This window comes from Oncorhynchus keta, unplaced genomic scaffold, assembly GCF_023373465.1.
Source record: "Oncorhynchus keta strain PuntledgeMale-10-30-2019 unplaced genomic scaffold, Oket_V2 Un_contig_7937_pilon_pilon, whole genome shotgun sequence".
Classification (NCBI taxonomy): domain Eukaryota; kingdom Metazoa; phylum Chordata; class Actinopteri; order Salmoniformes; family Salmonidae; genus Oncorhynchus; species Oncorhynchus keta.
Window position 1 is genome coordinate 25266 of NW_026289764.1, and position 13760 is coordinate 39025.

The 13760-nt window shown below is 42.4% G+C and overlaps 1 protein-coding gene across 1 annotated transcript; it reads right to left on the reverse strand.

The window, feature by feature from the left end:
* Nucleotides 1-637: 637 nt before the first annotated feature.
* LOC127926611 (neurotrypsin-like) lies at nt 638-8311 on the reverse strand. The gene is made up of 2 exons (XM_052512042.1): nt 7519-8311; nt 638-780 (listed from the first exon to the last, which is right to left on the reverse strand). The coding sequence occupies exons 1-2, from the start codon at nt 7892-7894 to the stop codon at nt 638-640; spliced, it is 519 nt and encodes a 172-aa protein (XP_052368002.1). The 5' UTR covers nt 7895-8311.
* Nucleotides 8312-13760: the final 5449 nt, after the last annotated feature.

Below are 13760 nucleotides of genomic sequence, written 5' to 3' on the forward strand. Positions count from 1 at the left end.
TTTTCTAGGATAACCGCTCCACTCCTTTTTCTAGGATATCTGCTCCCTCCTCCTTTTTCTAGGATAACCGCTCCACTCCTTCCTTTTCTAGGATAACCGCTCCATTCCTTTTCTAGGATAACCGCTCTCCTTTCTTTTTCTAGGATAACCACTCCACTCTTTCATTTTCTAGGATAACCACTCCACTCCTTTTTCTAGGATAACCGCTCCTTTCTTTTCTAGGATAACCGCTCCTTTCTTTTTCTAGGATAACCACTCCACTCCATTCTTTTTTCTAGGATAACTGCTCCACTCCTTTCTTTTCTAGGATAACCGCTCCACTCCATTCTTTTCTAGGATAACCTTCCACTCCTTTCTTTTCTAGGATAACCGCTCCACTCCTTTTCTAGGATAACCGCTCCACTCCTTTTTCTAGGATAACCACTCCACTCCTTTTCTAGGATAACCGCTCCACTCCTTTTTCTAGGATAACCACTCCACTCCTTTTTCTAAGATAACCGCTCCACTCCTTTCTCTAGGATAACCTCTCCACAGTGTGTGAGTGTGTGTGTGTGTGCGTGTGTGTGCGTGTGTGTGAGTGTGTGCGTGTGTGTGACTGTGTGTGCGTGCATGTGTTGTGCCCACGCATGGGTGTGACTCACTCCGGTCCCAGCTGTCTGCAGACCACTGCAGCGTCCTGCTCTCCCCAGTCATCACCACAGACAGACCCCCAGACCCCTGTAGATACACTCTCCACCCCTGCCATCCAGCTTAGAGCGGCGCCCTGCAGGCGCACTGACCCTGGACGAGACACACACACACCGTTTAGATCATTTTCCACTGAGGGAGAGAAAGAGAAAGAAAGAGACAGAGAGTGACAGAGACACACAAAGAGAGGCACACAGAGCGAGGCACACAGAGTGACAGTGAGAGAGAGACACAGAGTGACAGAGAGAGAAAGACACAGAGTGACAGAGAGAGAGACAGAGTGACAGTGAGAGAGAGACACAGAGTGACAGAGAGAGAGAGACACAGAGTGACAGAGAGAGAGACAGAGTGACAGTGAGAGAGAGACACAGAGTGACAGAGAGAGAGAGACACAGAGTGACAGAGAGTGAGACAGAGTGACAGAGAGAGAGAGACAGAGTAACAGAGAGAGACACAGAGTGACAGAGAGAGAGAGACACAGAGTGAGAGAGAGAGACACAGAGTGACAGAGAGACACAAAGTGACAGAGAGAGAGACACAGAGTGAGAGAGAGAGAGACACAGAGTGAGAGAGAGACACAAAGTGACAGAGAGAGAGAGACACAGAGTGAGAGAGAGAGAGAGACCAGAGTGACAGAGAGACACAGAGTGACAGAGAGAGAGAGACACAGAGTGAGAGAGAGAGAGAGAGAGAGAGAGAGACACAGAGTGAGAGACACAGTGTGAGAGACATAGAGAGACAGAGAGAGAGAGAGAGACACAGAGTGAGAGACACAGTGTGAGAGAGACATAGAGAGACAGAGTGACAGAGAGAGAGAGACACAGAGTGACAGAGAGAGAGAGAGACATAGAGTGACAGAGAGAGAGAGACACAGAGTGACAGAGAGAGAGAGAGACACAGAGTGACAGAGAGAGAGACACAGAGTGACAGAGAGAGAGAGAGACATAGAGAGACAGAGAGAGAAAGAGATGTGTATCTGTCTCCCGAGTATCATATCAGAGGAAAACGTTGATTTCCTTGATCCTTCTATTTCATAGGTCACTGAGGAACATAAATCAAGCTGACCAATAAACACACACACACACACACACACACACACACACACACACACACACACACACACACACACACACACACACACACACACACACACTCACTCACACTCACACACACACACTCACACTCACACTCACACTCACACTCACACACACACACACACACACACACACAGTCTCCCTAATGACTGACAGCTTGTCTATATTGGTAGAGTCACCCCTAATGACTGACAGCTTGTCTGTCTTGGTAGAGTCTCCCTAATGACTGACAGCTTGTCTGTCTTGGTAGAGTCTCCCCTAATGACTGACAGCTTGTCTGTCTTGGTAGAGTCTCCCCTAATGACTGACAGCTTGTCTATATTGGTAGTCTCCCCCTAATGACTGACAGCGTGTCTATCTTGGTAGAGTCTCCCCTAATGACTGACAGCTTGTCTGTCTTGGTAGAGTCTCCCCTAATGACTGACAGCTTGTCTGTCTTGGTAGAGTCTCCCTAATGACTGACAGCTTGTCTATCTTGGTAGAGTCTCCCCTAATGACTGACAGCTTGTCTATATTGGTAGAGTCTCCCCCTAATGACTGACAGCTTGTCTATCTTGATAGAGTCTCCCCTAATGACTGACAGCTTGTCTGTCTTGATAGAGTCTCCCCTGTTGACTGACAGCTTGTCTGTCTTGGTAAAGTCTCCCCTAATGACTGACAGCTTGTCTATATTGGTAGAGTCTCCCCTAATGACTGACAGCTTGTCTATATTGGTAGAGTCTCCCCTAATGACTGACAGCTTGTCTGCCTTGGTAGAGTCTCCCACTAATGACTGACAGCTTGTCTGCCTTGGTAGAGTCTCCCCTAATGACTGACAGCTTGTCTATCTTGGTAGAGTCTCCCCTAATGACTGACAGCTTGTCTGTCTTGGTAGAGTCTCCCCCTAATGACCGACAGCTTGTCTATATTGGTAGAGTCTCCCCTAATGACTGACAGCTTGTCTATATTGGTAGAGTCTCCCCTAATGACTGACAGCTTGTCTATCTTGGTAGAGTCTCCCCCTAATGACTGACAGCTTGTCTGTCTTGATAGAGTCTCCCCCTGTTGACTGACAGCTTGTCTGTCTTGGTAAAGTCTCCCTAATGACTGACAGCTTGTCTATATTGGTAGAGTCTCCCCTAATGACTGACAGCTTGTCTATATTGGTAGAGTCTCCCCTAATGACTGACAGCTTGTCTGCCTTGGTAGAGTCTCCCACTAATGACTGACAGCTTGTCTGCCTTGCAGAGTCTCCCCCTAATGACTGACAGCTTGTCTATCTTGGTAGAGTCTCCCCTAATGACTGACAGCTTGTCTGTCTTGGTAGAGTCTCCCCCTAATGACCGACAGCTTGTCTATATTGGTAGAGTCTCCCCCTAATGACTGACAGCTTGTCTATATTGGTAGAGTCTCCCCCTAATGACTGACAGCTTGTCTATCTTGGTAGAGTCTCCCCTAATGACTGACAGCTTGTCTGTCTTGATAGAGTCTCCCCTGTTGACTGACAGCTTGTCTGTCTTGGTAAAGTCTCCCCCAATGACTGACAGCTTGTCTGCCTTGGTAGAGTCTCCCCTAATGACTGACAGCTTGTCTATCTTGGTAGAGTCTCCCCTAATGACTGACAGCTTGTCTATCTTGGTAGAGTCTCCCCTAATGACTGGCAGCTTGTCTGTCTTGGCAGAGTCTCCCCCTAATGACTGACAGCTTGTCTATATTGGTAGAGTCTCCCCTTATGACTGACAGCTTGTCTATCTTGGTAGAGTCTCCCCCTAATGTCTGACAGCTTGTCTATATTGGTAGAGTCTCCCCTTATGACTGACAGCTTGTCTATCTTGGCAGAGTCTCCCCCTAATGACTGACAGCTTGTCTATCTTGGTAGAGTCTCCCCTAATGAATGACAGCTTGTCTATATTGGTAGAGTCTCCCCTAATGACTGACAGCTTGTCTGTCTTGGTAAAGTCTCCCCTGTTGACTGACAGCTTGTCTATCTTGGTAGAGTCTCCCTAATGACTGACAGCTTGTCTGTCTTGGCAGAGTCTCCCTAATGACTGACAGCTTGTCTATCTTGGTAGAGTCTCCCCTAATGACTGACAGCTTGTGTATCTTGGTAGAGTCTCCCCTAATGACTGACAGCTTGTCTGTCTTGGCAGAGTCTCCCCTAATGACTGACAGCTTGTCTATCTTGGTAGAGTCTCCCCCTAATGACTGACAGCTTGTCTATCTTGGTAGAGTCTCCCCCTAATGACTGACAGCTTGTCTATATTGGTAGAGTCTCCCCTAATGACTGACAGCTTGTCTGTCTTGTAAAGTCTCCCCCTAATGACCGACAGCTTGTCTATATTGGTAGAGTCTCCCCCTAATAACATACAGCTTGTCTGTCTTGGTAGAGTCTCCCCTAATGACTGACAGCTTGTCTATCTTGGTAGAGTCTCCCCCTCATGACTGACAGCTTGTCTGTCTTGGTAGAGTCTCCCCTTATGACTGACAGCTTGTCTATATTGGTAGAGTCTCCCCCTAATGACTGACAGCTTGTCTATATTGGTAGAGTCTCCCCCTAATGACTGACAGCTTGTCTATATTGGTAGAGTCTCCCCTAATGACTGACAGCTTGTCTATCTTGGTAAAGTCTCCCCTGTTGATTGACAGCTTGTCTATCTTGGTAGAGTCTCCCCCTAATGACTGACAGCTTGTCTGTCTTGGTAGAGTCTCCCCTAATAACATACAGCTTGTCTATCTTGGTAGAGTCTCCCCTAATGACTGACAGCTTGTTTGTCTTGGTAGAGTCTCCCCTAATGACTGACAGCTTGTCTATCTTGGTAGAGTCTCCCCTAATGACTGACAGCTTGTCTGTCTTGGTAGAGTCTCCCCTAATGACCGACAGCTTGTCTATATTGGTAGAGTCTCCCCCTAATGACTGACAGCTTGTCTATATTGGTAGAGTCTCCCCTAATGACTGACAGCTTGTCTATCTTGGTAGAGTCTCCCCTAATGACTGACAGCTTGTCTGTCTTGATAGAGTCTCCCCTGTTGACTGACAGCTTGTCTGTCTTGGTAAAGTCTCCCCCAATGACTGACAGCTTGTCTGCCTTGGTAGAGTCTCCCTAATGACTGACAGCTTGTCTATCTTGGTAGAGTCTCCCCTAATGACTGACAGCTTGTCTATCTTGGTAGAGTCTCCCTAATGACTGGCAGCTTGTCTGTCTTGGTAGAGTCTCCCCTAATGACTGACAGCTTGTCTATATTGGTAGAGTCTCCCCCTTATGACTGACAGCTTGTCTATCTTGGTAGAGTCTCCCCTAATGTCTGACAGCTTGTCTATATTGGTAGAGTCTCCCCTTATGACTGACAGCTTGTCTATCTTGGTAGAGTCTCCCCCTAATGACTGACAGCTTGTCTATCTTGGTAGAGTCTCCCCCTAATGAATGACAGCTTGTCTATATTGGTAGAGTCTCCCCCTAATGACTGACAGCTTGTCTGTCTTGGTAAAGTCTCCCCCTGTTGACTGACAGCTTGTCTATCTTGGTAGAGTCTCCCTAATGACTGACAGCTTGTCTGTCTTGGTAGAGTCTCCCTAATGACTGACAGCTTGTCTATCTTGGTAGAGTCTCCCTAATGACTGACAGCTTGTGTATCTTGGCAGAGTCTCCCTAATGACTGACAGCTTGTCTGTCTTGGTAGAGTCTCCCCCTAATGACTGACAGCTTGTCTATCTTGGTAGAGTCTCCCCCTAATGACTGACAGCTTGTCTATCTTGGTAGAGTCTCCCCTAATGACTGACAGCTTGTCTATATTGGTAGAGTCTCCCCCTAATGACTGACAGCTTGTCTGTCTTGGTAAAGTCTCCCCCTAATGACCGACAGCTTGTCTATATTGGTAGAGTCTCCCCTAATAACATACAGCTTGTCTGTCTTGGCAGAGTCTCCCCCTAATGACTGACAGCTTGTCTATCTTGGTAGAGTCTCCCCTCATGACTGACAGCTTGTCTGTCTTGGTAGAGTCTCCCCTTATGACTGACAGCTTGTCTATATTGGTAGAGTCTCCCCTAATGACTGACAGCTTGTCTATCTTGGTAGAGTCTCCCCTAATGACTGACAGCTTGTCTATATTGGTAGAGTCTCCCCTAATGACTGACAGCTTGTCTATCTTGGTAAAGTCTCCCCCTGTTGATTGACAGCTTGTCTATCTTGGTAGAGTCTCCCCTAATGACTGACAGCTTGTCTGTCTTGGTAGAGTCTCCCCCTAATAACATACAGCTTGTCTATCTTGGTAGAGTCTCCCCTAATGACTGACAGCTTGTTTGTCTTGGTAGAGTCTCCCCTAATGACTGACAGCTTGTCTATCTTGGTAGAGTCTCCCCCTTATGACTGACAGCTTGTCTGTCTTGGTAGAGTCTCCCGCTAATAACATACAGCTTGTCTATCTTGGTAGAGTCTCCCCTAATGACTGAAAGCTTGTCTATCTTGGTAGAGTCTCCCCTAATGACTGACAGCTTGTCTGTCTTGGTAGAGTCTCCCCCTAATAACATACAGCTTGTCTATCTTGGTAGAGTCTCCCCCTGTTGACTGACAGCTTGTCTGTCTTGGTAGAGTCTCCCCTAATAGCTGACAGCTTGTCTGTCTTGGTAGAGTCTCCCCTAATGACTGACAGCTTGTCTGTCTTGGTAGAGTCTCCCCTAATACCTGACAGCTTGTCTATATTGGTAGAGTCTCCCCTAATTACTGACAGCTTGTCTATCTTTGTAGAGTCTCCCCTAATTAATGACAGCTTGTCTATCTTGGTAGAGTCTCCCCTAATACCTGACAGCTTGTCTATCTTGGTAGAGTCTCCCCTAATTAATGACAGCTTGTCTATCTTGGTAGAGTCTCCCCTAATTACTGACAGCTTGTCTATCTTGGTAGAGTCTCCCTAATTAATGACAGCTGGTCTATCTTGGTAGAGTCTCCCCTAATTACTGACAGCTTGTCTATCTTGGTAGAGTCTCCCCTAATACCTGACAGCTTGTCTATCTTGGTAGAGTCTCCCCTAATACCTGACAGCTTGTCTATCTTGGTAGAGTCTCCCCTAATTAATGACAGCTTGTCTATCTTGGTAGAGTCTCCCCTAATTACTGACAGCTTGTCTATCTTGGCAGAGTCTCCCCCTAATACCTGACAGCTTGTCTATCTTGGTAGAGTCTCCCCTAATTAATGACAGCTTGTCTATCTTGGTAGAGTCTCCCCTAATTACTGACAGCTTGTCTATCTTGGTAGAGTCTCCCCCTAATGACTGACAGCTTGTCTATCTTGGTAGAGTCTCCCCTAATACCTGACAGCTTGTCTATCTTGCAGAGTCTCCCCTAATACCTGACAGCTTGTCTATCTTGGTAGAGTCTCCCCTAATTAATGACAGCTTGTCTATCTTGGTAGAGTCTCCCCTAATACCTGACAGCTTGTCTATCTTGGTAGAGTCTCCCCTAATTAATGACAGCTTGTCTATCTTGGTAGAGTCTCCCCTAATTACTGACAGCTTGTCTATCTTGGTAGAGTCTCCCCTAATTACTGACAGCTTGTCTATCTTGGTAGAGTCTCCCCCTAATGACTGACAGCTTGTCTGTCTTCGTACATTTTAATGTAACAACGTTTCTTAGTCTAGCCACCAACCAAGACACATACCTCAATATTAATGAGATGCTTACATCTGCTGAGACATGCCCGTTGTTGCCACACACACACACACACACACACACACACACACACACACACCTCTCTCCTTCCTCTACCTTGTTTACAGTCGCAGTAGCCCCAGTCGGTTCTGCCGCGGCTGTTCCTGAAGAAGCACCAGGGTCTGATCCTGTTGTCCGGGTTCCGACAGCGGTTATGATCCCCAAGCCCTCTACCCGGATAGCGCTCCTCAAACCCCGCTACCTCGCTCCACCTCATACACACCGCACCGGACTCCGTCACGTCCACAGACCCTTGGTAGAACCCGTCTCTCCCGCGGCTCTGGACACAGTCGGTAAACGGTAGATTGAAGGAAGGAGAGGGAACGACGTCGGAGGAGGAAAGAGAGTAGGAAGAGGAGGTGAAAACAACTACCAGCGTAACGACTGAGAGGAGAACAGAGTCCATGATGTTGTTGTAGAGTAGCCGAGACATTTGTTTTCTCGGTTCAGGCTTTCTTTTCTCCCTCTCTCTCGCTCTCAAATGTAGTCCATAACCGAGAGAGAGAGAAATAAACACTAAACCGGTTCACGCCACGTCTTCTCAGAAATGCGCTCTCTTGATTCTGAACCTGTCTACATAGTGTGGGATAGGATCGACCGGGACCGGGTGTGTGTGAGTGAGAATGACAGGCAAGAAAGGAGTTTTAAAAAAGAGACGCGGATCAATGAACGAAACAGAACTCGTGCCTCGAGCCCGGTAGTTAATGAGATCCCGAGTGACTCTCGCGCTTGTGTGTTGCGTATAACCTTTATTTAACTAGGCAAGTCAGTTTAAGAACAAATTCTTATTTTTACAATTACGGTGGCCAAACCCTATACCGGCCGGTTGTGATACAGCCTGGAATCGAACGAGGGTCTGTAGTGACGCCTCTAGCACTGAGAAGCACACAGGAGCCCTGTGTGTGTGTGTGTGTGTGTGTGTGTGTGTGTGTGTGTGTGTGTGTGTGTGTGTGTTATTGTAATAGCCTTATTAATGGGTCATAACGAGGTGGATGTATCCTACAGGGCTGTGATTATGATCATGATAATCAGAGAACAAACAAATCACATGAGAATAATAATATTAATAATTAATTTAGTAGAACAATATGTTAATTCACCTTATACATCCCAGCTACCTCTTGGCTCCTGGTTGGAGACTCGTCCTACATGGTAAAGAGCTGGTAGGCTTTCTCATTCGGCTATTCCAGTGTTTTAATTGCTATATTATATTTACTTTGCCACTATGGCCTATGTATGGCCTTCACCTCCCTCATCTCACCTCATTTGCACACTCTGTATATAGACTTTTCTATTGTGTTATTGACTGTATGTTTGTTTACTCCATGTGTAACTCTGTTGTTTACTCCATGTGTAACTCTGTGTTGTTGTTTACTCCATGTGTAACTCTGTGTTGTTGTTTACTCCATGTGTAACTCTGTGTTGTTGTTTACTCCACGTGTAACTCTGTGTTGTTGTTTATTCCATGTGTAACTCTGTGTTGTTGTTTACTCCATGTGTAACTCTGTGTTGTTGTTTACTCCATGTGTAACTCTGTGTTGTTGTTTACTCCATGTGTAACTCTGTGTTGTTGTTTACTCCATGTGTAACTCTGTGTTGTTGTTTACTCCATGTGTAACTCTGTGTTGTTGTTTACTCCATGTGTAACTCTGTGTTGTTGTTTACTCCATGTGTAACTCTGTGTTGTTGTTTACTCCATGTGTAACTCTGTGTTGTTGTTTATTCCATGTGTAACTCTGTGTTGTTGTTTACTCCATGTGTAACTCTGTGTTGTTGTTTACTCCATGTGTAACTCTGTGTTGTTGTTTACTCCATGTGTAACTCTGTGTTGTTGTTTACTCCATGTGTAACTCTGTGTTGTTGTTTACTCCATGTGTAACTCTGTGTTGTTGTTTACTCCATGTGTAACTCTGTGTTGTTGTTTACTCCATGTGTAACTCTGTGTTGTTGTTTACTCCATGTGTAACTCTGTGTTGTTGTTTACTCCATGTGTAACTCTGTGTTGTTGTTTGTGTTGCACTGCTTTGCTTTATCTTGACCAGGTCACAGTTGTAAATGAGAACTTGTTCTCAACTAGCCTACCTGGTTAAATAAAGGTGTTCTCAACTAGCCTACCTGGTTAAATAAAGGTGTTCTCAACTAGCCTACCTGGTTAAATAAAGGTGATCTCAACTAGCCTACCTGGTTAAATAAAGGTGTTCTCAACTGGCCTACCTGGTTAAATAAAGGTGTTCTCAACTAGCCTACCTGGTTAAATAAAGGTGATCTCAACTAGCCTACCTGGTTAAATAAAGGTGTTCTCAACTAGCCTACCTGGTTAAATAAAGGTGATCTCAACTAGCCTACCTGGTTAAATAAAGGTGTTCTCAACTAGCCTACCTGGTTAAATAAAGGTGTTCTCAACTAGCCTACCTGGTTAAATAAAGGTGTTCTCAACTAGCCTACCTGGTTAAATAAAGGTGTTCTCAACTAGCCTACCTGGTTAAATAAAGGTGTTCTCAACTAGCCTACCTGGTTAAATAAAGGTGTTCTCAACTAGCCTACCTGGTTAAATAAAGGTGTTCTCAACTAGCCTACCTGGTTAAATAAAGGTGTTCTCAACTAGCCTACCTGGTTAAATAAAGGTGTTCTCAACTAGCCTACCTGGTTAAATAAAGGTGTTCTCAACTAGCCGACCTGGTTAAATAAAGGTGTTCTCAACTAGCCTACCTGGTTAAATAAAGGTGTTCTCAACTAGCCTACCTGGTTAAATAAAGATGTTCTCAACTCTCCTACCTGGTTAAATACAGGTGTTCTCAACTCTCCTACCTGGTTAAATAAAGGTGTTCTCAACTCTCCTACCTGGTTAAATACAGGTGTTCTCAACTCTCCTACCGGGTTAAGTAAAGATGTTCTCAACCCTCCTACCTGGTTAAATAAAGGTGTTCTCAACTAGCCTACCTGGTTAAATAAAGGTGTTCTCAACCCTCCTACCTGGTTAAATAAAGGTGTTCTCAACTCTCCTACCTGGTTAAATAAAGGTGTTCTCAACCCTCATACCTGGTTAAATACAGGTGTTCTCAACCCTCCTACCTGGTTAAATACAGGTGTTCTCAACCCTCCTACCTGGTTAAATAAAGGTGTTCTCAACTCTCCTACCTGGTTAAATAAAGGTGTTCTCAACTCTCCTACCTGGTTAAATAAAGGTGTTCTCAACCCTCATACCTGGTTAAATAAAGGTGTTCTCAACTCTCCTACCTGGTTAAATAAAGGTGTTCTCAACCCTCATACCTGGTTAAATACAGGTGTTCTCAACTCTCCTACCGGGTTAAGTAAAGGTGTTCTCAACTCTCCTACCTGGTTAAGTAAAGGTGTTCTCAACCCTCCTACCTGGTTAAATAAAGGTGTTCTCAACCTTTATTTATGTCAGTCAAAGAGAGGAGATATGACTGGGTTTATTATGTCATTTTACACAAACACAGAATCATATATGAGACGTCCCCTGTGGTCAAAATCACCACGTTGTACTACCGTACAGAATCATATGTGATACAACACCACCCCCCTGTGGTCAAAACCCCACATTACACTCACAAACAGAATCATGTGAGACAATAGCACCCCCCTGTGGTCAAATCCCCACAACACACTCACACACATAATCATATGTGGCACAACAGCACCCCCCTGTGATCAAAACCCCACATTACACTCACAAACAGGATCACATGTGAGGCTAAATGATTATAAAAATACATGTTTTTTTTTAATACTTTTTCGTATTTTTGCAACCAACATTAATCAACATTATAGATGTCAAATGTCATTATAGGTCAATGTCTGGAAAATCAGAAAATATATGAAATCTGAATATACACTCAGTGGCCAGTTTATTAGGTACACCATCCTGTACACGGAAATGGTTCGCTCCTAGTGAGTCACGTAGCTGTTGCTTGCTCTATAAAGCAGGAAGACAGGCGTTGAGACTTTCATGAGGGGGGTCCGACTTGGTACTAGATGACCTAATAAACTGTCCACTTCAATGACTTTTAAACAAAACATTAAAAACAACAACAGAGACAATCCTAATCACAGATAATCACAGATAATCACAGATAATCACAGATAATCACAGATGATCGTAGATAATCATAGATAATCACAAATAATCACAGATAATCATAGATAATCACGGATAATCACAGATGATCATAGATAATCATAGATAACCATAGATAACCATAGATTATCATAGATGATCATAGATTATCATAGATAATCACAGATAATCACAGATAATCATAATATTCACAGATAATCATAGATAAACACAGATAATCACAGATAATCATAGATAATCATAGATAACCATAGATAATCATAGATAATCATAATAATCATAGATAATAACAGATAATCATAGATAATCACAGATAATCATGGATAATCATAATAATCATAGAGAATCACAGATAATCATAGATAATCACCGATAATCATAATAATCACCAATAATCATAGATAATCACAGATAATCATAGATAATCATAATAATCACAGATAAGCATAGATAATCATAGATAATCACAGATAATCGTAGATAATCGTAGATAATCATGGATAATCATAATAATCACAGATGATCACAGATAATCGTAGATAATCATAATAATCACAGATAATCATAGATCATCATAGATAATCACAGATAATCATAGATATTCATAGATAATCACAGATAATCATAGATAGTCATAGATAATCATAGATACTCATAATAATCATAATAATCACAGATAATCGTAATAATCACAGATAATCATAGATAATCACAGATAATCATAGATAATCACAGATAATCATAGATAATCATAGATAACCATAATAATCACAGCTGATCATAGATAATCACAGATAATCACAGATAATCATAGATAATCATAATAATCACAGATAATCATAGATAATCACAGATAATCATAATAATCATAGATAATCATAATAATCACATATAATCATAGATAATCACCGATAATCATAGATAATCACAGATAATCATAGATAATCGTAGATAATCATGGATAATCATAATAATCACAGATAATCATAGATAATCACAGATAATCACAGATAATTGTAGATAATCATAGACAATCACAGATAATCATAGATAATCATAGATAATCATAGATAATCATAATACTCATAGATAATCACAGATAATCATAATAATCATAGATAATCATAGATAATCATAATAATCACAGATAATCATAGATAATCATAATAATCATAGATAATCATAATAATCACAGATAATCATAGATAATCGTAGATAATCACCGATAATCATAGATAATCATAGATAATCATAATAATCACAGATAACCATAGATAATCACAGATAATCATAGATAGTCACAGATAATCATAGATAGTCACAGATAATCATAGATAATCATAGATAATCATAATATTCACATATACTCATAATAATCACAGATAATCGTAATAATCACTGATAATCATAATAATCACAGATAATCATAATAATCACATATACTCATAATAATCACAGATAATCATAATAATCACTGATAATCATAATAATCACATATACTCATAATAATGACAGATAATTGTAATAATCATAATAATCACAGATAATCATAATAATCACAGATAATCATAATAATCACAGATAATGACCATCTTTACAATTTCATCATTAACAATTTAACTCTCATCAACTTCCTGAACAGTTATGTTGTAAGTTTTTTCCCCATTTTTTTTCCATCACCACCCTGATCATTAACTGCTTCAGATACAAGGGGTTGTATTGATCTCTGGTGGTGTTGAAGGTTTATGTAAATGATCAATTATGTCAAAAGCTAAATCCGATATTTCATCCCAATTAAATGTATGAACGCCTCCTACTGCCCCCTCACCTCTCTGTGTCTCTGGAACGGACACTGGTGGGTTATTGCCCCCTGCATCACTACTGACCCTAGGGTCTTTATTCTGGTCTTTATTCGTTGTCTGAGTAAGGGGTATTATTTTGCTCACTTTTTGAGACACATACTCTTTAGCTTTCTCCTTTAAAATGTCTCTCATTTCAATGTCAGTTTCTTCCAAAATACTCTCCTCAAATAAATTCATGTGATAAGATTTACAACAAGTCTCACAAAATTTAACACAACAGTGAGTATTGTTATTATCACTCCCAGACGAGTTCTGACTCCCAGACGAGTTCTGACTCCCAGACGGGTTCTGACTCCCAGACGGGTTCTGACTCCCAGACGGGTTCTGACTCCCAGACG

What these genes read in the sequence shown, in the direction of transcription:
- LOC127926611 (XM_052512042.1), bottom strand. Translation starts at nt 7,894, where the DNA reads ATGTCTCGGCTACTCTACAACAACATCATGGACTCTGTTCTCCTCTCA. An exon ending in CTACTGCGACTGTAAACAAG is followed by an intron (nt 781 to 7,518) that starts GTAGAGGAAGGA and finishes TGTCTCGTCCAG; the next exon opens with GGTCAGTGCGCCTGCAGGGC.